Source organism: Trifolium pratense, linkage group LG1, assembly GCF_020283565.1.
Source record: "Trifolium pratense cultivar HEN17-A07 linkage group LG1, ARS_RC_1.1, whole genome shotgun sequence".
NCBI classification, from domain to species: domain Eukaryota; kingdom Viridiplantae; phylum Streptophyta; class Magnoliopsida; order Fabales; family Fabaceae; genus Trifolium; species Trifolium pratense.
In genome coordinates, this window is record NC_060059.1 from 37,916,684 (window position 1) to 37,938,422 (window position 21,739).

Here is a 21,739-nt window from a genome sequence, read left to right on the forward strand (position 1 = left end):
TTTAATTGTTTCTTTGGAAGTTTTCTGGCAAATGATCAACTATAGCGTGCATATATGACATGCCAAAGTTAATTGTCCCTGTTTGGTTCCAGATTTTCTGCAGCCAAAGGAAGTTGCTGTAATTTAGTCGAATGGATCTTGATCGTTGAATAAAGATCTTACAGTTTGTATTTTAATTTCATCAAAATACAAGCTGTCTGATTTTTGTCTAACAAAAGAGATCAACAATTGTGTGACTGTCGAAAATCTGAAGGCTTGTTTGATGACTGTATATGAAAATTAATTCGAAAAAAAAAGTTGAGAAGAAAAATATGATTGATTATTTTATTTTGTAAAATTGTTTGAGTTTTTTTTAGTCACATCCCAACAAAACTTAGTTACACCTAAGGTGACTTAAATGGCCTTAAAATGAAATAAAATTTCAACTATATCTAAAATCCTTCATCATGTGTTTGTGCATGGGTTCACAAACTCAGTTTATGTACATGCAAACTGAATTTATGTAGACTACAGTTTACGTACACTACCAGTTTACACATGTGAACTAAATTTAAACACTTGTACAAGGGCAATTACGGTATTATGAATAAATTTTAATTAAATTTGGTTGTAACTATGTTTTTTGGGGTGTCGCTAAAAAAAAATCAAATTGTTTTATAAAACTGTTTTATTTTCAAACCAGAATAGAATAGTCTATTCTAACTTGACCAAAGTCATGTGTTCGATCCTTGACTATACATGCAGCTGCGTTAAAACTCTTAAAAGAGAATTCGCTTTTTATTTGGATCCACAAGACTCAAGGAGTTAGTCTCTGTAGTTGCGTGTAGAAGGTAAAAATATCGCTAAAAACAAAAATGGGATGTTTTCGTCCTTGCAAATTTTTCAGTTTAGTTATGCTCACATAGACTACTAGTATTTCTTATTAAGACTTTGGGATATTACAAGATATGAACCACTTGGTTTTTTTTAGGCTAATTTGAAAGGAAATAAAATTAAGTAGTTAGATTGAGAAGTAGAGAAGAAATTGCAGTTTAATAGGATTAATCATAAGGAATATTAAATTAGAATCATGGCATAAGACAACTCAAACAAGGGTTTTAGTCCTCAAAAATATAAAAAATTTAAATGTCTCTCTTAAGTCATAAGTTTCATAGCAAGTAAAAGGCCTCCCAAAAAGAAAAAATAGTATCTTCTACGATATAAAATAATGCGAGACATTGTATTATATGAATAATGAAAATATATTTGTGACTTTGTATTAAAAAAAAGTCTTTTTGTATTGTTTTTGTTCGACACTTTCACTCCTTTTCTGAATAAGCAAAAAAATTCGATTTAAAGTTCATTTTAGGTTCTTTTAGAGTTGGATTGACCGAATGTATGTATGCAATTGATTTTGTATGAATGAAATATAATAAGAATTGTAATAAGAATTTATTTATCTTCTAGACTTTGATTATTATAACAAAAATAACAAAACAGAACTCATGTGACGTGTTAGAGGAGTTGTATAAAGACAATAAAGTAGTTGAATGACCAAAAGAGGTAAAGAAAAGTTTGTGATACCGTTTTTACCGGCAAATTATCCTCTTTGACTCAAAAAACAACTAAATTTTCTTAGTGGACAAATCTTTGTCACAAATTTTGTCAAACCTCTTTGATTCTGTTCTACCATTGCTATCAATTTTCATTTCCATCATTGTCAACAACAATCACATAATGCTTCTCTTTGCACATCATTATCATCATGCATCATCAACATTAACATCATATTAATTATGATTATGATATGATCCATCATATTGAACAAGGTTCTTTAATTTTTCTAATGTTTTTTCTTCTTCAAATTTTATTTAATTTGGTATACTTAAAAAAATATTGGTCATTTTTTTTATTTTCTTCTTGAGATGGTTTTACAAATTGATTAATAATAATAGTAACAAAATATATGTTGTAATGCTAAAGGGTGTTACATGATATGATGATTTTCAATGTTTTGTTTACATTAAAAATGATTAAATTGTAAAATTGGTGATGAAGGTTGCATGTTGATAGAGCAATAAATTTGAGCAAAATTGAAGATGGGACTTTCAAAGAAAGAAGAAGAAAGAGTTGAAAGAATAATTCGAGGTTTATTAAAACTTCCCGAAAATCGAAGATGCATCAATTGCAATGCTTTGGTATTAAATTCATTCCTTAGCAATTCTACTATTCTTATTTTTAAAACTTGTTACATACTTGGAGGTATGTTTTCAATGCCGAACTTAGAACATGTTTAGATTGACAGTGAGATTGACAGAATTATATGATTTTAGAAGAAACTACAACGTGATTTTGTTAAGTTCATTGTCAATCCAAACATTTTCTTATGACATTATATCTGACAAAGCATTGATTGTTTCTATGAATTAGGGACCACAATATGTTTGTACAACTTTCTCAACATTTGTCTGCACAAATTGCAGTGGACTACAGTAAGTACATAAATTCTTTAGGTTTATTTTCTTTTCCATACAATTATGTGATGTTCAAATAAGACTGTTCTTGATTTTTACTTACTAAGTTATATGAAATTACAGTCGAGAGTTCACACATCGAGTAAAATCTGTGTCGATGGCAAAATTTACACCCGAAGAAGTCACAGCTATTCAAGCTGGTGGCAATGAGGTGTGCATGATAATTTATTTTTTAATCTCTCTAAGTTACCAAGCTTCTAGATTTTAATTTGGTAATAAATGTCTAACTTCAATTTATGCAGAGAGCAAAGCAGATTTATTTTAAAGGGTGGGATCCTCTACGACATTCTTATCCCGATTCTAGGTGACTTTTCATCTTTAAATTGCAGTTGCGTCACAATCTTTGCGACACAACCACAATTGTGATTGCGAACCTTTTCAAAAACCTCGGTCCATATAACATATCATCTAATACAAATATTTTCTTCCAGTAATATGCATAGACTCAGAGAATTTATCAAGAATGTCTACGTGGAAAGAAAATATGCCGGCGAAAGAAGTCAAGAAAATCTTCCCAGGATTAAATTGGTAACTTTTATATACTTTTTGAGACATACTATCTTATTTGTTTATTTATTTTAGATTTTTGGGTTACATTAAACCGACTAATTTGAGGATCAAAACTCTTTCGGTGCCTGTTTTCTTCATTCACAAGATTCGGACCTGATACTTTATTTTTAATGAGTTCCCTTTGATATTTCTTTGAATACAGAATGACAAAGAGGAGTCTAATGAGAAGCCGAAGAGTAGTTCATTTCGATTAGAGTTCATAAGTCCGAAGTCAAGTCCTGCTCAAAGAAGTTCCAGTGCAAGAAGCGATGACGCGAGTGTTAGATATCTATATGATGAAAGCAGAAGTCCTAAATATGTACAAAAATGCACAAGGAATGGAGGATACAGCAGAAGTCCTATAAAGTTTGAGGTTGTTGATGACAGGTTTCGAGACGAAGAATATAGAAACCGCAGACAATCAAATCTTGAATCAAAGCTAAGACAACTTTCATTTGATGGTAAGAATGTGGACAGATTGCAAACTCCGGTTCAACCATCTTCGGGTGAAATGACGATGCAGAATGATTTATCTTTACAAGTAAGCGAACCTTGTCAATAAAGAAAAATGAAAAATGGCGCTTCTAGTCTCTGCAATACGAGTGTTTTCTCGTTTTAGTCCTTTGAATTTTTTTATTAGATTATGTACCTATAATATGCACTTCAAGATTCTCACTGTTTTAGTCCCTGAAGTCATCTTCAGACGATGTGGCAAACAAAAAGTCACGTGGCATACTGACACGACATGCCACGTGACACAGAGTTGTCATGTCAGCAGTATCACACCAGCATGCCACATCACTTTCTACTTAGCCCATCATGCTTAACATTGAAACACCCTTAGTTTTGTGATGCATGTCTTTTAGAAACAATGTTGGAATTTGATGAAGTTATTTATAACTATGTTACACTTCATATTGAATAAGTGTCCGGTGTCAGACACGTGTCCGACACATGTGGTTACATTCAATTATTCTATATTATCAAATTATTACTAGTGTTGATGTGTTAGTGTCAGTGTTGTGTCTGATGTCCGTGCTTCATACAGATTTTAACTATATCTTTGATATATTTGAATTGTAAAAGGTTACAACTTCTGGTGGAGAAGGTTCTGTCGAGGAAAAACTATCTGAACAAAAAAGTAATAAATCTCAAGCTTATGATAATGCTATTGTACCAGTAGAAGCAACGCCGAGTATGACACAGGAAAGTGAAAATAATTGGGCCTCATTTGACACTTCTACAAAGGAAAATGTTCCTAAAACTTCAAACACCAACACCATGAAATCTCCTACAACAGAACCAACACCTGAGGCAAAAATTTCAAGTCCTTTAGACCTTTTACTTTTTGAATTGTCAGGCTCTTTTGCTCCAACCAGTGGCGAAAATGTTTTGACAACTTCAACAGTAGAAAAGGCCTCTACATTGGATTTTCCATCTACTTCAACGGAGGAGACAAATTCATCAACTTCTCAGCTGGCACAACCTTCTAATGAAGCTACTCCATCACAATCTGAGTTACTTGAGACACAAGACTCCATTGAAGATTCACATGTACATAAAGCACAAACAGAAGATTCAATTGAAGTTTCACATGCACATAAACCACAAACCGAAGATTCCATTGAATTTTCACATGCACACAAACCACCAACCGTGCAATCAACACAACCAACAGAATCACCAAATAAATATGTACCTTCAAGTAATGAGGTGAGACATATAACATGACAATTTTTTATACGAAGTACTAAAATCTCAATATTACTTAAAATTTATTCGGAAAATTCTTGTGCAAATCTTTGTTCCAACTGTTTATCCAAATAGCCTTAATTTGGTTCCTTCTTATCTTCTTAGATGGTTACTCATATTGTTCTCTAATTTGATTACACGCAGCCGTCATTTTATCCTAATACACACGAATCATCACATACTTTCGATGAACTTCCTTCTCAAACTGCCTCGAATCCTACTCAAGACACCGGACCTGATGTTAGTTCCCAGCCTAGTATAGTAAAAACCAAGTCTAGTGGAAGAATGGAACTTCCAGAGGTAATAGCTGCATCAAATTTTCACAACATTCTTTATTTTGAAGACACAAGAACCTTAATGCCTAAATAAATTCTCTGCAGGATCTTTTTACTACAAAGTACTTTTCTGGTCCTCCACCACATCCAGGTTGGCAGAATCTTCAATCTCATGTCATGGGATATGGCATGCAACAGCAATATTATCCTAATGCAGTGGTATATTATATGCTTTTTTTGTATTTTTTTCTTGGTGCTTTTGATATTAATGCTGATTAAATGGTATATAATGTTTCTTTTACAGCTTCCTCATCCTCACTCAGCACTTCCCATTGCACCAAAATCTATGAACCCTTTTGAAGTAACTGAAGGGAGAGGTCTATCTCATGCATCATCAGTATGTTTCTGTTTCAAACATTTTGTATAGCATCATACATATTAATACTACCTCCGTATCTATTTATAAGTCCCTCTAACACTTTTCGCATACGTTGAGAAAAGTTGGTCGTGCAATTAATGTGTACAGACACAGTTTATGTATTATTAAATTGCCTTTGTCATGTCTTGCATAGCTTGAAGTAAAAGTTTTCATCATAACCTCTCTCTGTAGTATTATCATACTTGTGTTCATTTATTTTACATCTTTAAATGAAGCTGATAAATAGTTTTAACCTTCAAAACTTTGTTGTATTTTTCTATTTATAGGTTCCTAGTTTGGTATCAATGTATGGTGTGGTACCAGCTACATCACAAAGAACAGGATTAATACATACTTCAAGTCTTGGTTCTTTAGATACAATGATGCCTCAGTCCACAAGTTATGCATCCCCAATTCCTGGTATTGTTGTCATTGTTATCTTCCATTTACTATGAAGAGTTTTTCTTTATTTGCTTTTTCAAGGCTATTCATAATTCAATCATTTCAGGTCTGTGCTTTGATCAAGTTAATAATGAAGATCAGTATCATAGGTAAATTCTATTCTTGGCATTATATTGGATTATTTCTAAATAATTACTATATTATAATCTAGGCTAAATTTTACTTTTTGCCCCCTAACTTTCTCAAACTTACGATTTTGCCCCTTAACTTTTCATAATAGCACTTTTGGCCCCCTAACTTTCACAAACTTGTGATTTTGGCCCCATGACCAAGTCAACGCACGCATGGCAAGTGACCCACATGCCATGTTAGCATGTCTTGCCACGTGGACAACGACTCACATGTCATATGCTGGCCATCCTTTTGCAAAAGGGGCTAAAGTTAGGGGGCCAAAACCGTAAGTTTGTGAAAGTTAGATGACCAAAAGTGCTATTATGAAAGTTAAGGGCCCAAAATTGCAAATTTATGAACGTTAGGGGGCCAAAAGTGAAATTTAACCTATAATCTATAAATTAAAACATGTAAATAGCTATCAAATACTATGCATCTGTCTACATATGTTTTGTTGAAAATATTAATCTTATTTTAATTGTATTAATTGCTTTCTAATATTTTGTAGATCAAAAATAGTAAACACCTACAATAGTGACATAACTGGTTTTGGATCTCTAGACACCATTCAACAACCATATGGGACATATGGAACACAAGGAATTCCAAATTCCTTTTCCAATACAAGAAGAAATCCATTTGATTAGGTTAAACAATTTAGCATACTACCATAATCTTCTTTCTTATGTCAACACATGAAAAATGGACAATCACTATGATCCATGCCAAAGTTGAGTTAGTTCCTTGTCTCATGTAAATGTGAAAGCATATGGCATGGACATGTTACATGCAAAAAATGTTAAAATGATTCAACCATAGAAATGCAAGCCTAGTTGGCCCTTCATTGTATTATAATTGTAACTTTGTCTAAATTATTTTACTCTTGGTTGCATAGTAATGTAATTAAAATGTTTTCTCTTATCTCATCATGGTTAAAAATCTACTGTATTGCTTTTTATATAGGCAAAATAATGGTAGTGGTTAGTTTATAGGGATCAAACCTGCATAAATATCTTTCTTAATTCTCCTTTAACTTTTTCAACTTCTTGCCCTTTGGATAACAAATAGAGGGTAAGCTTTTGAATTAAATACATCTAATGTTTGGCCATTAATCTAGCATGAAGATTAATCAGAGGAGAAAACCATGTGATACTCCTATAGTCCTATAAGTGATTGGTAATAGAACATGTATTTCTAAATGCTTCTTTTTTATGGGTTAAACATTTTTTAGGATTCTTCCTTTTTATCCTATTGAAGTGGATGAACAGAATTCTATAGTAATCTAGCTGAGTGGAAGATAATCTATCCGTATAATAATTTTAAAACAATTATTATGATTCTTCCAAACCATATTCCATATATGAATTATCAAATTTTTTTTATGTATATATTCTAATTCTTCTTCATATCACCACCACATGCTCATCTTAGATGATTATATTTATATGGTTCTAAATTGTGGTCAGCAACCATAACTTAAATGATTGTAAATTCCCGATAGCCGCCCACATCACAATCACTATTAAGTCGCAGCCACATTTGTATACATTTTTTCTTCACAATATGAAATATCACTATATAATTTTGATCTGGAGTGGATCTAAGTCGACGACTTGAGAGAGGGTAATGTGGCCAAGGAGGATGGCTGCCTCATGAAGGTGGTGGCGTGCATGCAAACATTTTGACGATCAAGTTAGTAATTTGCTTATATTGGGGGAGCTTTAGGGTCTCTCGAATGAAAACTCAAATTGGGCAGCTGCCCTAAGAGACGGCTGTTGACAAAGTCATGATGTGATCATTATCATATGGTCCTGATTGAGTTCTTGGATTCGACTGGCTGTGCCTCTAAGGCATCTACGTGACATAATCTATAGTGATCCGTTCTCTTAGTGGGCTGGATTTGGCCAAGTGCAATATTTCAATTGAAGTGGTGAAAGCAAAAATAATTTTTTTCTTGATCCAGTGGTTTTGGAGACCGCTGCGCAGTGCAGGGGCCATAGCGAACCCCTACACAATTTAGAGCATAGAAACAATTTATGACAAGAGACAGAACAAGAAAATAACACTATTGATAATGATTATTCTTTTTGGTTTTGTTAGGAACTTTCAAAAGTTGGAATGGCATAACATAATGCCCCCTTTATGTATTAAGTTGCAAACCTTTTGGAAATGCTACAACTATTTGAGAATCCAATTAGTCTTCAAATTTTATTCCAAAAAGGTGATCACATTAGCACATAAATGAACATATAGATTCTGTATATAAAGCAAGTAAGTCACTTCTTTTATACACTTATTACTTATTTAAGCATCACATACACAACAATGTATGCATGGCCCAGGAACAAAAGCCAGGAACATTTGAAGAAATTCCTACTACTTTAGACAGAACTAAGTCCCCATCAAATACTAGCAAAGGGAACAAAATTGATATTCAAAACATTTCAAAAGATATTACGGTTTGAAATTGCAGTAGCGGTCGTAATTGCATTGTGATTCTTAATATTTCAAAAAATCACCGACAAATTAACGCAGCACACCATTTCGGTCGCAATTGCGGCTGCAACAACAATTGTGGACCTATATTTTATGGTTTATCTTTTGTCCAATTCCTTAGCTTAAGTAGCAAATACACAATCATTCCAACCAAAAATCCAAGTGCTGCACTTGATCCTACCAATGAAACAGCAGTACAAAGAAGCATCACAAATGAGTCTTCTTTAGAATTCATATCCCTACAACACATAGCTAATTCAATACCAGCAAACAAAAGCAAGACACCTAAAATCCCAACAGGAAACATCTTCAAAATGTGTGCCAAAGAAGTACCTACCACCAATCCCAATACCAATTTTGCAACACCAAGAAGTGCCACACACCCTCCACTTCTTCCACCAAATTTATACTGTCCTGCTAATCCACCAGCACCATGGCAACATGGCATTGCACCAAACCAACAACCAACCAAATTCATCAAACCAACTGTCACTGAAATTGAAGTGACTGAAATACCCTTTTCAGGAAACAAATCCTTTGACAATTTACAAACAGCTATCACAGAGTTCAAGATTGTTAAAGGTAGTTGAGGAATTGTACCTTTCACAAAACCTTTTTTCCATGCATGTTTAGTAAATTTCATTACTTCTATTGAAGATGGTCCAAATTTCATTTCATGAATCACATTAGGCTTTTTTATGAATGCCAAAATAACACCTAAAACAAAGATTATAAAAGCTGATGGAAGTGAAAAAATAAATTTTTTCACTCTACTAGTCCTCCTTTTTTCACCACTTTCTTCACCATTGCAACACCTATGATTTTCACTCTCACCAGCACCATTCACAATGACAATAAAACATACACAAACAATGGCTAAAACCAACCCATCTAACCCAAACCAAGGCCTTTGACTCAAAGCTTTAGACTTTGGCAAATCTTGCATTTTCCTCACATATTTAACAGCAGTTAAAGCAAATGATAAACCTTGTGCTAGTTGAATTCCCCTCACAACAGATAAAGGAATAAACTTGTACACCATCTGCATCAACCCCGTAGCACCCAATAAAAACATCGCGCCACTGGTCAAGATTCCGGCGGCCATGATCTCTGGCACACCGAAGGTGGTGTCCGATAAGGCCTCAGCGGCGATGGACTTCATGGGCTGGACTGGCATAGGGACCCCATAAATGACACCGGTGAGAATATTGTATACACCTATCAAATCAAACATCCCACATAAAAGTGTCAGTGTCATATTCAGTATCTGTGTTAGTCGGTTAGTTGTAACTAACTCTATATAGTGAAAACAAAATTGTTACTTAGGAGATATACAATTAAATAATTTGTGCAACACATCATATTAATTAATTTCAAAGTCATATGTACCTGTGAAGATTAATGTGGTGCCAAGGTTGAGGTTCCTTGATAGAGTTAAGGAAAGAATTATGGGTATGTAGGTGCCAAGATCACCCATGGCACCATTTAGTTCAGCCCATTTTGAATGTAAAACCAAGTTGGTTTTCAATTTCTGGAAGATCAAATTGGCTGAGAAATTTTTGGTTTGTTTGGTTATGGTGGTTTCAGAGTTTGATATGGGAATTGAATCAGGAAGGTTTTGGTTTGCCATGGAAAATTTGTTTTTGGTTGGTTTAGGACTCACTATGTGAAGTGTGCTAGCTCCAAGATTTTATAGCTATAGCAACGGTATTAGTTTAACCAAAAAAAGCAAAATTACTTTTTATATTCTCCACTTTCCAATGCTTTTATTCCTTCATGATTCTACATTTCTACTTCTCTCTCAACTTCATTGAGTTGTATTAAATAAAGATAGAGGGTGTAGGATTTTGCATTAAAAATTGGTATAAATTCATTTTTTTTATGATGTACACTGCGCATATTCTAAATGAGACACAAAATAGAGGAGTAATGTTTTTCTTTGATTACTGACACTAAGACCAAACTAAAACTTAAATAAAGTTGAAATGAAGAGATTTTTGTTTGACTTTGAAAATATATTTAATTCAGATTTCAGAATGAACTGAATTCCATGCACACAATATAAATTCACTTTACTATTGTAAATGAAATCACCATTTAGACATTATTAGAAGGGTTGAAGTTCGAACCCTGAATTCTCCAATTTTCTTTTTAAACTTAAAAGTATGTGAGTTTAGTCACTAGACTATTTACAAAAAAAAAAGAAAAAAGATGAACTCATCAGTAGGGTAAAGAGTTGATTGATATAGGATGGTTTCCTCTGCAGAGGGTGGATGCAACTAAACACCAATAGACATTTTCAAATATTGTTTCACGAACCACATCATGAGATAGAACAAGTTTGGAAAAGGTTAACCTGTGTAGTAAAAGGGCAAATGTTAACGAAGTAAAGGTGGAAATAATATATTGAAACTTTGCATTCAACTATTTAAACATGAAATATTTTGTATTATTGAATGTAAACTATATTTAGATATTTTAACATGTGTCCTTCATGACACAACAAGTCTTAGCTGATGATATCATGACTCATGAGTATTTATTTTTTTCCCTTGCTTAATTTCATACTTCCTTCGGTCTTATTTATAAGCAAAAATTACTTTTTAGATTTATTAAACAACTTATGTATCTAGCCTATATTTAAGCTAAATACATCAGTTATTCAATAAATTTACAAAATAATTTTTACTTATAAATAAGATTGGAGGAGTAATCTTTTCTCGTCTTAAACTTCAACCGTTGTATTTAAAAAAAAAGAAAATTAATTAAATACTGATCGGGGTTCGAACCCCAACTTTCTCACTTGAGTATGTGAGTTTACAATAGTTTAACATTTTCGTCTATGTAAAAAAAAAAAACTTTTGGGATATTCATAATCTTATAGTAAACCCTACGAAATCAATTATTAATTTGGCGGTTTATTGTGAAATGTATATTATTTGAATTTCCCTTCCACCTTGCAACATATCGATAATTCTTTTCGCACTCTTTTGAGAAACCATTTTCGAGCTTTCCAATGAGAATCGTTTTCTGCGTTCGTATTCCATTTTTTCACTCTTCTTCTAACTTTCACAATATCTTCGGAATTCTGAATGCATACAACAACCCTAAGCTAATGATTTCTTATACTTCATTCTACATTCTCAATTCCGAATTTCATTATCCATCAAATTTTGTACATTGTGATCTACCAATTCATTCAAATTTTTCATTTGAAAATTTCTAGGTTTTGCAATCTCAGGATCTGGACCAGTGCATCCATTCCAAATGCATAGGCTCGGATTTCTAGGTAAATATATGATCGATTTTGCATATATATGAAATTTGTCTTTTTATTTTAATTAGATTATTAGGGTTTGCTTAGGAGATGAAATGATAGGGATTTGTTCTGCATTGTATATTGATGATTGATTGTGTTTGGAAAATTTGGTTCTGTTTTGCTAAGTGATTAATGCATTGAATTTGATATCGCAATTCGCAACATTATAACAGAATTAGAGTTTTTTAATTTCAATATTTTCTTATAAAATGTCATTTAGCTCTGTATTATTCTTAAGGACCTTTAATTACATGCAATTTGTATAGTAGCAATTAGCTTATGGTATCTGAGATTTAACATATGGTTTTTAAATTTTTTTATGTGTCTTAGGATATAAATGATTGGAATTTTTCTTTCTATTCTTATCTGTCGTTATACTGGTTTATCTCACTTTTGTTGTGCTCGTTCCTTTTTCTTCCGTATGCAATTTCAGTAAATTATGAAAGTAATTTCACTGCGATTAGTAGTATACTGTAGTAATTATAACTTATGATTGATGAATTTTTGGGTCCTTTGTCCTTTCTAACAAGATGACATAATTATTACTCTGCAGATTATTGGCTTCTGGGAAGGCCTTGCAGGTGAATATCCTTCTATTATATATGTCCCTCTGAACTTCACTCTTGGTGGAAAGGTACAAATTATGCATTCTCAGTCTCTTATGTTGATTTGTCTTCTTGGTTGCTGCTTAATTAGAAATTTTGAAGCATATTTTAGAGGTTTTATTATGTCTTTCTGTCTGAATTTCACTCCATAGTTTGCTACATGGGATGTATAGTCACTTACCATATTTTTCCACAATTTAGATGATTTTGAGCTTTGAGATGTTTATATGCAAACATGTTTTTCATTTACTCTGGTTGTTCCTTGGTTTCCTCGTAGATAAAAATCATCATGCTGTTTGGTATTTAAAAATCTGTCTGCATTTGCTACTAGTTTAAGTAGAGCATCTCCAATTACAAAATGTTAAGGATCTCATTTTAGTTTAAGTAGAGCAGACTCTCTTTGAATTTCACATAGTATATTCAATGATTCAATGATTCTTGCAAGCAATTAAAACTACAGAATATAAAAGAGTCTAATATACAATACCAATAATTACATTTTTAATACTATTCCATAATTTTGACAATCTTATTATACAACACTTCCATCTCTGTCTCTACTTTATAAAAATCATTAAAAGTTGGATTACATACACACAACACATTATATAAAAGAAAATTACAATAGACGACGACAACAACAACAACAACAACCACTACCACCAAGCCATACCATTAAGTGGGATCAGCTGCATGGATCAAACGACGCCATAATGTTCTTTTATAAAATAAAATATGCATGAAAAAACTTCGAATACAACGAAATGGAACTGCATTTTTTTCATCTAGCAGTCATCTTCCATCATCCAAGACAATCAGTTCCTGATCTTTCAAGCTGTCATATCCAATATCTCCATGTTTGCTGCTATCACCAGTTTCATAAATGCTAGATGACGATTCATGAAGCAAGTACTGATTCTCCTCTACATTTAAGTCATCATTGATCCAAGAGTGCTTATCCATCAATCTCATTCCCTCCAATTCCATAGCCACTTCCTTCATGCTAGGTCTTTCTTCCCCTCTAAGTCTCAAACACTTTGCCGCAAGAACAGCTACCTCCTTGATCTCTTGTTTGTTTTCTTCATTCAACATACCATCTTCAATAATTTCAAACACATTATCCTTTTTCAAGCAGGACAGAAAATGCATAGCAAGACTTCTTCTCTCTTCTGGCCTACCAAAACTAAAAGGTGTCTCCCCTGTTAGCAGCTCCACAAGAACTACCCCAAAGCTATATACATCACTTTTTTCAGTCAATTGGCTTGTTTGCATATACTCTGGGTCTAAGTATCCAATAGTTCCTTGCACCATTGTGGCTACTTCAGTTTGATCAAGTGGAACCAATCTTGAAGCTCCAAAATCAGATACTTTGGCAGTGTTGGTTCCATCTAAGAGAATGTTATCACTCTTGACATCTCTATGGATAATGGGTATTGAGGCAGATGAATGCAGATATGACAGAGCTCCAGCTACCTCTGCTGCTATCTTAAGACGAGTTTTCCATGATTCATTATTCACCTTATTACCTTGTCTGTGTATAAAACCAGAAAGGGTACCATTGGTAACAAATTCGTAAACCAACAAAGGAACTTCTGTCTCTAAACAACAGCCCAAGAGTTTGACCACATTCCTATGATTTATTTGAGAGAGAACAACCACCTCATTGATGAATTGATCGATTTGGCTTCTATCTATTATTTTTGATTTTTTGATAGCCACGATTCTTTTATTATCTAGAAATCCTTTGAAAACAGTACCAAAACCACCTTTGCCAATGATTAAACTCTCGTCGAAGTTTTTGGTGGCCCTGTTTAGCTGATCTTGTGTGAATATTTGAGCACTTTGAGTTGTTTGAGAGGAGGAGTCTTCTCTTGTGGAGAGTTTTTGTTTCAAAATTAAACCACCATTCTGCTCAAAGAATTTCTCTCTCATTTTGATGGATTTCCTATTGTGGTATATGATGTACGAGAATGTCCCCAGAAAAAGAAGAATAAATGTTGCTCCTACTCCTGCATTCAAAATATATCATGCTTGTTATTTTATGAATAGTTCTTGAACTAATTAATTAATATTAATAGCATAGTGAATGAACATGCATGTAAGGATTGTAGTAAGAGTTGAAATATTGAAAAGAAAAATGAATATAAACAAAACCAATAGAGCATGCTTAGTTGCTTACCGAGGACAGTAGGTAATACTATTGAATTTTTGCACCCTCCTGCCATTGTTCCATCTCCGGAATACCACTTTGGACAGAAACATGTGTGATTCCCATCAATGTTCTTACAGTTTGCTTTAGTTTTGCATCTGTGTTTGTTTGTTTCACTTTCACATTCGTTAATGTCTGTAAGCCCATATGATAAGTAAGTAACCATATTTTGTAGCAATAATATTACTACCAAAGTAAATATAGTTTTGATGTTATACCCCCATTATTAACAAATATACCCTCATATATTTATGTTTTCCCTTTACACTATTCATTTTTTTTCTCTTTAACTCACTTCCTTCTTTTGATATTCTTAACAGTAAATACTAAATAGGTCTATTTACATAAAATTGTCAAATCATGCATAATAACTGGTTGTTTACTGTGCACCTTGCTTAATAAATTCACTTAATGCGAGACTTAAGCTTAGAGTCAACAATATACAATTTCTGTCATAAATATTTTCTTCCGTTTCTATTCTATATGTAAGACCCTCTTGGCCTCTGCACTAGAATTAAGAAAAAATTACCATTATCTTATCTTGACGAAGTTATCTTTCAATTATTAAGAGACATGATTGGTTAGTCTTTAAATTCTTCATTTAATTAGAGGTATTTTTGTGAAAACGTCGTTAATGTATCTTGTAATGAAAATGATCTTATAAGATGATTTTTTTTTAACAAAGGGGTCTTACACTCTTACATTTATGAACAGAGATAGTAGTTAATACTCCCACTAGTCCTGTATGTTAAAAAGTCTCTCATCGGATATGAGATGTCCTTGACAAGTGTTTATAAGCAAGTGGCAGTCCTCATCTTACAAGCCGGTTTTGTGAGAATGAGTTAGGCCCATACTTAATTATAGGCCTGAGCATCGGTCAGGTTCGGGCCGAAAATCGTCTAACCGAGAAAAACCGTAACTTCTTAATTTGAACCCAATTCCGACCGTCTACATCATCGTTTTGTTAGAGTGTCGGGTCATACGGGTGACGGGTATAACATGTCGGTTTTAATAGGTTAGATTAAAACTTTGTTGTTATATCCAAAACTTCATTTATAAAAAAATTAATATTGTTCAAATAGTTCAATATTTCATAAACAATATATGCAACAAAGGATACAACAAAAAAAAAGGTACAGATGCAGTTACTTTGTTTCAAATTTGTAGATCCAACGACAATAATAGATAGTAGATGAGAAGTAGCAATTATTATAAATCTAGAATATTATCTTTCACATCTCTTTTATCAACATATTACAAACTTAAGTTTGTAAAATATAACATTGTTCCCCTCTATCAAAGATAGATAAAAGCAACAAAGCATTGAGTATAAGATATTAAGAGAGAAGAGGTGCTCGAAACCGGGGGAAAAAAATTCATTGCATTTTAGTAATTGTTCGGTCGGTTTCGGTTACGAAGAGATGAATTTTTAGAGAACCACACCCGCCCGTATACAACTGTTCATGACCGATTTGTGCACAATTGTTAACCCGAGACCCGACCCGCACCCGACCGAGTGATTCCATATGTTGGCAGTTATATCGATTTCGAATCGTGTTGCGGATCCGTGCTAAGCCCTACTTAATTAGTACCATATCATATCAATTTTTTACAAATACTTATTTCTTGTCCTAGTTACCTTACCACAATACTCAACCATGGAGATTGTTGAACCATTAAATCTTAAACAGAATTTAAATAGAATTTGTTACCAATAATAATGGATTGTTACGAGTGAAACGATATGTATATTTTTTTGTATAACAATAAATTTATTTGAAAGAGTGCAAAAAAAAGAATGTATTGGTGAATTAAGATGAGAGTATAATAGGAAGATAACATGCAAAAATCTACTTTCTTAATTTTGTGTTATCATTTTAACTGGACACTTATAAAAAAACAGAGGGAGTAAGAGTAATATATTAAAATCGATCTTTCAAAAAAAATAATATTAAAATCGAATACCACCAAAATTACTAATTTATCCTTAGTACTTTTAGGCATGTTGCAAGTTTTATATCCTTCATTGTAATTTCACTAAGAAAAATAATAAAAAATATATATAGAAAAAATATAAGATAAATACAAAAAAAAGGAGAAAGAATATAAGATAAATACAAAAAAAAATGATATGCTTAGAAATAGAAACAAAACAGAACAATTTATACTCATAAAAATAGTAACAAAACACATTAATACGATCAACTAAACAATCTCATTAAAAAAATATAAAAAATACTATAGAAAGAATATAAGATAAATACAATGATACACATAAAAATAGCAACAAAAGAGATAAATACGATCAAATGAACAATTTCATTAATTTTTTTTTTTAAAAAAACTATAAAAAAAATATAAGATAAATACAATAAAAAGATTATATGCTTAAAATCTATTCTGTACTATATATAAAGAGAATACATGAGTTTTGGTGTGGACTTTTCATAATACCACCAATACCCTTGATTCTTTTTAGTAGCAACAAAAAATTTTTATTAACAAAATCACAATAACATGAGACACTTGTTTTTTAGCAGCAAAAATCTTTTATTAACAAACTCACCTTATAAAACTTTTTTTTTACATAAGTTAGACACAGGCAGGTGCGGAACGCGCATGCTTGACCCGCTTGTTAAGAATAAAATAGATCATAGAAATAAGAATAAAATAGTCAATTTTATAAAAAAATAAATAAAAAAGAGAGAATAAAATTGTCAATAAAAAAATAAGATGAATATGCATAAAAATAAGAATATAGAAATAGAAACATAAAGAATATTTTTCATAAAAAAAAATAATATACTATTAACTATTAATAATAATAATAATAATAATAATAATAATAAAATAATTATACAATAAAGATAATTACTATCAAACTTACTAAATTATCCTAAATATTCTTAATTAAATTTTTTATTTTTTTATTATAAAATATACACGGACCATTATTTATTTGTGACGGATACATAAAAAATTGGATAACTTATCATTCATAATTATAATCAAATTTATTCGTTTAACAGGTTTTACAAAAATAGCACAATAGTCTCACTTATATTTTAACAATATTATCTAACAAATTTTTAATATTTTATTCTAAATAATTTTCTACCATAATATAATGACAAACTTAAACATCGAATAAATGTCGATGACTCGTGTGAATGCACGGGTCCTTAAACTAGTTTAGGTTTAAATATATTTACTTGGTTATAAATACCAAGATAGTATCATACTATTTTATTAAGTAATTAATTATTTTTAGAATATATTTAAACTATTTATATTTAAACTATTTATGTTTCTTATTGTTTTCTCCTATTCTTTTACCTAAATACCACAAATTCAACTGTGTCAATTAAAAAGTAACCAAAATTTGTGTAAATATGGGTAAAGTTACTTTGATAATAATTGTTTTTTTTTTTTTTTGGCAATCATATTATATAAAAGAGAAATGATATATGGACACGCATATTTTGGACAACATTGGACAACAATAATAAAATATATTATTTTCACATGACAACAGGTCAATTTTGTAATTTTCTTATGTTGGTAAGGGTAACTTGATAATTTCAATCACAAAATCTTCTCTCTCTTTACAACCCATCGTCTTCCTCTTTTTCTTCATAACGCAGAATCGTCTTCTTTTCTTCACCCATGGCTGCCTTTTCCTCTTTCTCTACATAAGCCGCCACTCACCAACTCCCTCTATATGGCCGCCGCTCTCAGCAACCCAGGACAAAAAACAACAGAAGATTGAATAACAGTTAACACCCTTATAGCACAAATTGAATCAATTCCATTTCAACAAATTTCAAAAAATGGATCTAACATCCTTATAGCAAGTGTTTAATTAAAATGCAATTAAAAATTGATTGATAAATGTAATTAAGCTTTATGCAAGTGTATCAATTTAAATGGAGTGAAAAATTCTCTTTGTTTGATTTCAAATCAGTGAGAACGGCGACGAAATGGCGAGGTTCGGTCATCACAGTGAGTTGGTGTGTGGAGAAGATGGAGGAAGGACGTCACCGATGTGACAGACGAGAGCGACAACAAGAGGAAGAGACTGTGAGTTGAAGATGAAATGACAGAGAAACAAGATGAAGAAACGGTGTTTTTCTCCTTATTTCCTTTGTTTAACCTTTTAATCTTAGCCGCTACTTTTCTCCTTGCCACTTGTGACTCATCTGTGCAATGAACAGATATAAATGGAGCGGGTGGAAAAGGAGCATAGCTCCACTCTAACGTTGTCATGTGAAAATAATATATTTTATTATTGTTGTCCAATGTTGTCCAAAATATGTGTGTCCATATATCATTCCTCTATATAAAATAAGTAAGATAAATAAATGATAAGACCTTAAAATGTAAAACTGGCAATTGAAAAGGAGCAAAAAATTTGTTTAAATATGGGTAAAGTAACACTGAATAGAAAGATGAATAAAAAGGTGACCTGTGCAGCCAATGGGATCGTAGGGATTTCCGTCATAACCTGGATTGCAGCTGCATAGGTAACCAAAAGCTGTGTCGTTGTCATGACAATGGCTATTGTTCTTGCATGCATAGTTGACTCCATTATTCCTGGAAGAAGCTGTACTGCAGTTTTCGTCAAAGTCACCAACAGTCCAGTCAAGAACCATAGGTAATTGCTTGAAAGGTAAACCTTCTGATAAATGAGTGGTGGAAAAAGTATAGTTGCCATTCTTGACAATAAATGAATAGCTACAAACATCCGATGTATTTTTGTTGAAATTAGAAGCTTCTATACTTATATTCAACATTCGAGGAGGAATATCAACTTGGCAGCACCCTATACCCGAACATGTTCCGTTATCAATCAATCTCCGATCGCCAAAAGATCTTGTTAAGCACCCTGTTGAATAGGTATTGTTATCTTTGTAACTGTTAAGGTAACCGTAACTGTCATTACCAATAGTTAGGAACTTGTTTTCTTTGCTTGAAATGGTATATGAACGACCACGGAGCCTGGATTTATATTGATTATCGACACTGCAATAGTAAGAGACGTTAAGTAACACGTCCATTTGAGCTGTGGAGGTGCTTATGTTTAACACTGGCACGTTACCAACGTATATTTTGGATTCATTGCAAGAGAGCCGAATGAATCTACGATGCAAGAAACATTCCGATGAAGCGTTGTTGTTGACGTCTATGGCAAATGGATATGGAATTTCTACTTTTCCACAAGTGTGACGGCAGGTATTTGGTTCTGAATCAGCTGCAACTATTCCTACCATCATGGTTAATGCAGTAACCATTAACACATGTTTCACCTTCATCACTTTCATTCACAAACAAGAGAGAGAACTGGGCTTTAGAAAGTGAAAATTAATTAATGGTGATAATACTACTTGCTTGGACTGCCTGGCCTGTGGAATCAGTGTTTCCTTTATTTATAATACTTTAAATCTAATTGATTTTTCTTATGGATCGGGCTAGCATATTAGTAATATACTGTATATTTCAGTGTAATATTGTCTTTCATATTTTGAATGAGTCAAACCACAGTAATATTACAAGTGGACTCTATTTTTCTTATAACTTTGTTTTTTGGTAGATAGACAATGACAAAACCATAATAAACTCATACACACACTAATGGATGAGTCACAGTTCAAACCCAGGTTATGACGTCCGACCTAACAATTTCGGTATTTTTGTCATTTGAGCTAGGACATACGGACGTTTTCCTTATAACTTATGTTGACTAGGCTCATCTTACGCCTAAGTCTTCTTCTAGTTTAAAAATAAATGCATTTTTCAGGGGGCCACAATAAATGCATCAAGGATTACTGGTTGTGGATACAAATCTCATTCGTTTCGTCTCATCATAAAGTTCCATTGTCCACATCTTTACGTGTAGACAGTGTTAAAAGTATAGTCTCCAATGCCAATAGACCTACAAATCAACTCAAGACAATAATTGAGAGACCGAAGTATGACAAAGTCTATCTTGATGAGGTGAACTACAGCCTCATCTTAATATGTTATCAACTCTAAATTATGTTTAATTAGTTAACACGTATTAATAATCAATTGCTATACATTTGATTTAAAATATCCTTATTGTATTTTTTAGTCTTTATTCAAAATTATATTATATTATGGATTTTCTGTCCCAAATTATAAATCAATTTATAAAAAATGTTATAAATAAAACATCAGTGTTTTTTCTTCCCTACCATTTACTATTTATATTTATTTCTTCTACCAATTTTATTAATTTCTCTTTTCCATAAGAAATTAGTTGTATTTTTTAATTTGTTTATAATTGACAAAGTGACTTAAAACCACATTCTTCCCGACTCGCCAGTTTTGATGAAGAAAAACACAACTTATTTTGCCTTCAAATAGGTAAATTCAAATCAAGTGCAGATTCAATGGTAGCGTCGTCAATGTTGCAGATCCAGAGGCATGACTATTTAAAACATTTGAACTTTGTCATATCAATTGTAGACTTAACCATAAGGTCGTTTTTATGCTATTAATTCGGGTGTTGTGAGCTTCTTCGCAAAATTATCATTTTAAATTTTTAGTGAATTTGAATATGTAATAATTTTGATTGATGTACTCTACTAGTTTAAATGAATGAATATCGTTATTTTTATTAGTAAAAAAAAAAAAAGGTAAATTGAAACAAGAAAAGTAGTATTATTTTTCTCGTTCAAATAGTAAATCCAGACATGATCAGCAGTTCTTTAAGAACTTGGCGGATGTAAAAAAGAAGCTCTCAAGAAACTTCATGTGGCTTCAAATGCAAACATTTATTTATTGGTGAATTATGTAAATAGACAAATGTTTGATAAAGATTAGTAAAAAAAAAAAGGTTTGATATAGACATATTAGATAGGTAGCAGACCATCAAGCCCTGTCATACCAAAATTATTGAAGCATTATCTTCAATCTTTACTTAAAAAGGTTATAATGTGGACAACATAGTCTTGTGTAAATGATGTGGTGCTAATCATAATGTTTTATTATGTATGATTCAATGATT

At 32.2% G+C, this 21,739-nt stretch overlaps 3 protein-coding genes across 3 annotated transcripts; 1 reads left to right on the plus strand and 2 right to left on the minus strand.

Moving 5' to 3' along the window:
• Positions 1 to 2,047: 2,047 nt before the first annotated feature.
• LOC123893767 (probable ADP-ribosylation factor GTPase-activating protein AGD14) lies at positions 2,048 to 6,727 on the plus strand. The gene is made up of 13 exons (XM_045943569.1): positions 2,048 to 2,177; positions 2,410 to 2,471; positions 2,577 to 2,664; positions 2,756 to 2,817; positions 2,945 to 3,041; positions 3,226 to 3,603; positions 4,149 to 4,775; positions 4,959 to 5,114; positions 5,195 to 5,308; positions 5,394 to 5,486; positions 5,795 to 5,927; positions 6,016 to 6,058; positions 6,589 to 6,727. The coding sequence occupies exons 1-13, from the start codon at positions 2,079 to 2,081 to the stop codon at positions 6,725 to 6,727; spliced, it is 2,091 nt and encodes a 696-aa protein (XP_045799525.1). The 5' UTR covers positions 2,048 to 2,078.
• A 1,559-nt stretch (positions 6,728 to 8,286) lies between these two features.
• Positions 8,287 to 10,271, minus strand: LOC123914762 (molybdate transporter 1-like). Its single transcript, XM_045965937.1, has 2 exons — positions 9,966 to 10,271; positions 8,287 to 9,794 (listed from the first exon to the last, which is right to left on the minus strand). Exons 1-2 carry the CDS (start codon positions 10,204 to 10,206, stop codon positions 8,668 to 8,670), a joined length of 1,368 nt encoding a protein of 455 aa, XP_045821893.1. The 5' UTR covers positions 10,207 to 10,271; the 3' UTR covers positions 8,287 to 8,667.
• Positions 10,272 to 12,948: 2,677 nt separating this feature from the next.
• Positions 12,949 to 20,462, minus strand: LOC123914745 (putative wall-associated receptor kinase-like 16). Its single transcript, XM_045965922.1, has 3 exons — positions 19,175 to 20,462; positions 14,680 to 14,844; positions 12,949 to 14,509 (listed from the first exon to the last, which is right to left on the minus strand). The coding sequence occupies exons 1-3, from the start codon at positions 20,028 to 20,030 to the stop codon at positions 13,293 to 13,295; spliced, it is 2,238 nt and encodes a 745-aa protein (XP_045821878.1). The 5' UTR covers positions 20,031 to 20,462; the 3' UTR covers positions 12,949 to 13,292.
• Positions 20,463 to 21,739: the final 1,277 nt, after the last annotated feature.

Coding starts and splice junctions, on each gene's coding strand:
- LOC123893767 (XM_045943569.1), top strand. CDS start 2,079: ATGGGACTTTCAAAGAAAGAAGAAGAAAGAGTTGAAAGAATAATTCGA. Junction 4,776..4,958: donor ATGTACCTTCAAGTAATGAG/GTGAGACATATA, acceptor GATTACACGCAG/CCGTCATTTTATCCTAATAC. Junction 5,115..5,194: donor GAAGAATGGAACTTCCAGAG/GTAATAGCTGCA, acceptor AATTCTCTGCAG/GATCTTTTTACTACAAAGTA.
- LOC123914762 (XM_045965937.1), bottom strand. CDS start 10,206: ATGGCAAACCAAAACCTTCCTGATTCAATTCCCATATCAAACTCTGAA. Junction 9,795..9,965: donor CACCACATTAATCTTCACAG/GTACATATGACT, acceptor TTGATTTGATAG/GTGTATACAATATTCTCACC.
- LOC123914745 (XM_045965922.1), bottom strand. CDS start 20,030: ATGAAAGTGATGAAGGTGAAACATGTGTTAATGGTTACTGCATTAACC. Junction 14,845..19,174: donor CGATCCCATTGGCTGCACAG/GTCACCTTTTTA, acceptor ATGGGCTTACAG/ACATTAACGAATGTGAAAGT. Junction 14,510..14,679: donor AGTATTACCTACTGTCCTCG/GTAAGCAACTAA, acceptor TTTTGAATGCAG/GAGTAGGAGCAACATTTATT.